Raw genomic sequence first — 1,614 nt, 5'->3', positions numbered from 1 at the left:
GTCTGGCGACTGCATCGGACTCCCTGGGGCGATTCCCAGCGTCAAAGGTCGTAATGGAATCGCCTCCTTTAGGGTTCGAGCCAGCCCCTTTGGGGATCAAGCTTGTCCCACTGAGCAGCCTACCACAACTTAATCTTTTAACTTTAACTTTGGCGATCCGAGATGGCGATTTTGACACCAAGAAATCTTGAAAATATCATGCCATTCATGCTTCAATATTCAATTACATTTTTTGTTTCAGGCGCCTCGTTAAAAAACTCCACTTTGGGAGAAAAAGAGCACGCCTTTATTCATCTTTAAAAAAGAAAATTGTCCTCTTCTTGACTAACTGAAGTAATAGCGGAGACTTGCAGCATTCCAAGAACGCGGCACCCGCCTTCCGTCCAGCTCCTCGAGATGGTAAGATCCTTTGCCTAGGACCTCTGCAACTCTGTAGGGTCCTTCTCAGTTTGGGCTCAACTTGTTTCCCGTATTGCCTGTTTGCCATTTTAGGACCAAGTCTCCCACCTGCATCGCTCTAGGACGAACCTTCGAATCATACTTACCTGCAACTCGCTGCTTCATCGCTGCCTCTCGTACACGGGATTCTTCCCGAGTCTCGGATAGCAGATCGAGCTCCATCGCCATATTCGCCTGATTCTCGCCTTCTAGGCGCGGCGCAGTTCTCCAAGACAAGTTATCGATCTCCACGGGTAGCATAGCATCTGCCCCGTAAGTCATTCTAAACGGAGTTTCCCTCGTGCTTGATTGCTCGGTGGTGTTGTAAGACCATAAAACGACCGGGAGCTCATCCAACCATGCTCTACTAGCTTCATCCAATCGCCGCTTTAAACCTCGCAAAATTACCTTGTTGGCTGACTCTACCTGGCCGTTTGTTTGCGGGTGTTCCACTGAGGCGAACCTCATTTGAATTCCCATCTCCTTGCAGAATTCTCGTGTTTGCTTGCTCGTGAATTGGGTTCCGTTGTCTGATACTATCGCATGTGGTACTCCAAACCTGCAGATTATCCGTCGCCAAAAAATTGACAATCTTCGTCGAAGTAATCTTGGCGAGCGGCTCCGCTTCAATCCATTTTGTAAAGTAGTCAACCGCCACAAGGATAAACTTCATTTGTGACCTAGCAACTGGAAAAGGTCAGACCAAATCCACTCCCCACATGGCGAACGACCAAGGAGCGCTTATCGTTGACAACTGTTATGGCGGAGCTTTTATCATATCAGCAAATACCTGACACTTGTTGCACCTCCTCGCAAATTCCATGCAATCCTTCCTCAACGTTGGCCAGTAAAATCTTGCTCTCAACACCATGCACGCCAAAGACCTTCCTCCTATGTGACTGGCACAGACCCCCTCGTGAACCTCAGACATGATGGCCTCATATTTCTCTAGTGGCAAACACCTCAGCAGGGGTGATGAGAACCCCCGCCGGAATAGGTGACCGTCAACGAGCTTGTAGTGGCTGGCCTCTCTCCTTTGCTCCTTCGTGTACTGTTCGACCTTGGCTGGGTCCCCGGCGAGTATGTCGCGTATAGGTTCCATCCATGTGGCTCCCACATCTACACTACCCACCAACTCTCCCTCGATGCTGGGGCGCACTAGTGTCTCTTGTATCA

General features: G+C 49.6%; 1 protein-coding gene across 1 annotated transcript; it reads right to left on the bottom strand.

Moving 5' to 3' along the window:
- Nucleotides 1-444: 444 nt before the first annotated feature.
- LOC130725047 (uncharacterized) lies at nucleotides 445-918 on the bottom strand. The gene has a single exon (XM_057576308.1). The coding sequence runs from the start codon at nucleotides 916-918 to the stop codon at nucleotides 445-447; it is 474 nt and encodes a 157-aa protein (XP_057432291.1).
- Nucleotides 919-1,614: the final 696 nt, after the last annotated feature.

Source organism: Lotus japonicus, chromosome 6, assembly GCF_012489685.1.
Source record: "Lotus japonicus ecotype B-129 chromosome 6, LjGifu_v1.2".
NCBI lineage: Eukaryota > Viridiplantae > Streptophyta > Magnoliopsida > Fabales > Fabaceae > Lotus > Lotus japonicus.
Note: the sequence above shows the minus strand (reverse complement) of the source record. Positions and strands in the feature narration are given on the sequence as shown.

Coding starts and splice junctions, on each gene's coding strand:
- LOC130725047 (XM_057576308.1), bottom strand. CDS start 918: ATGGGAATTCAAATGAGGTTCGCCTCAGTGGAACACCCGCAAACAAAC.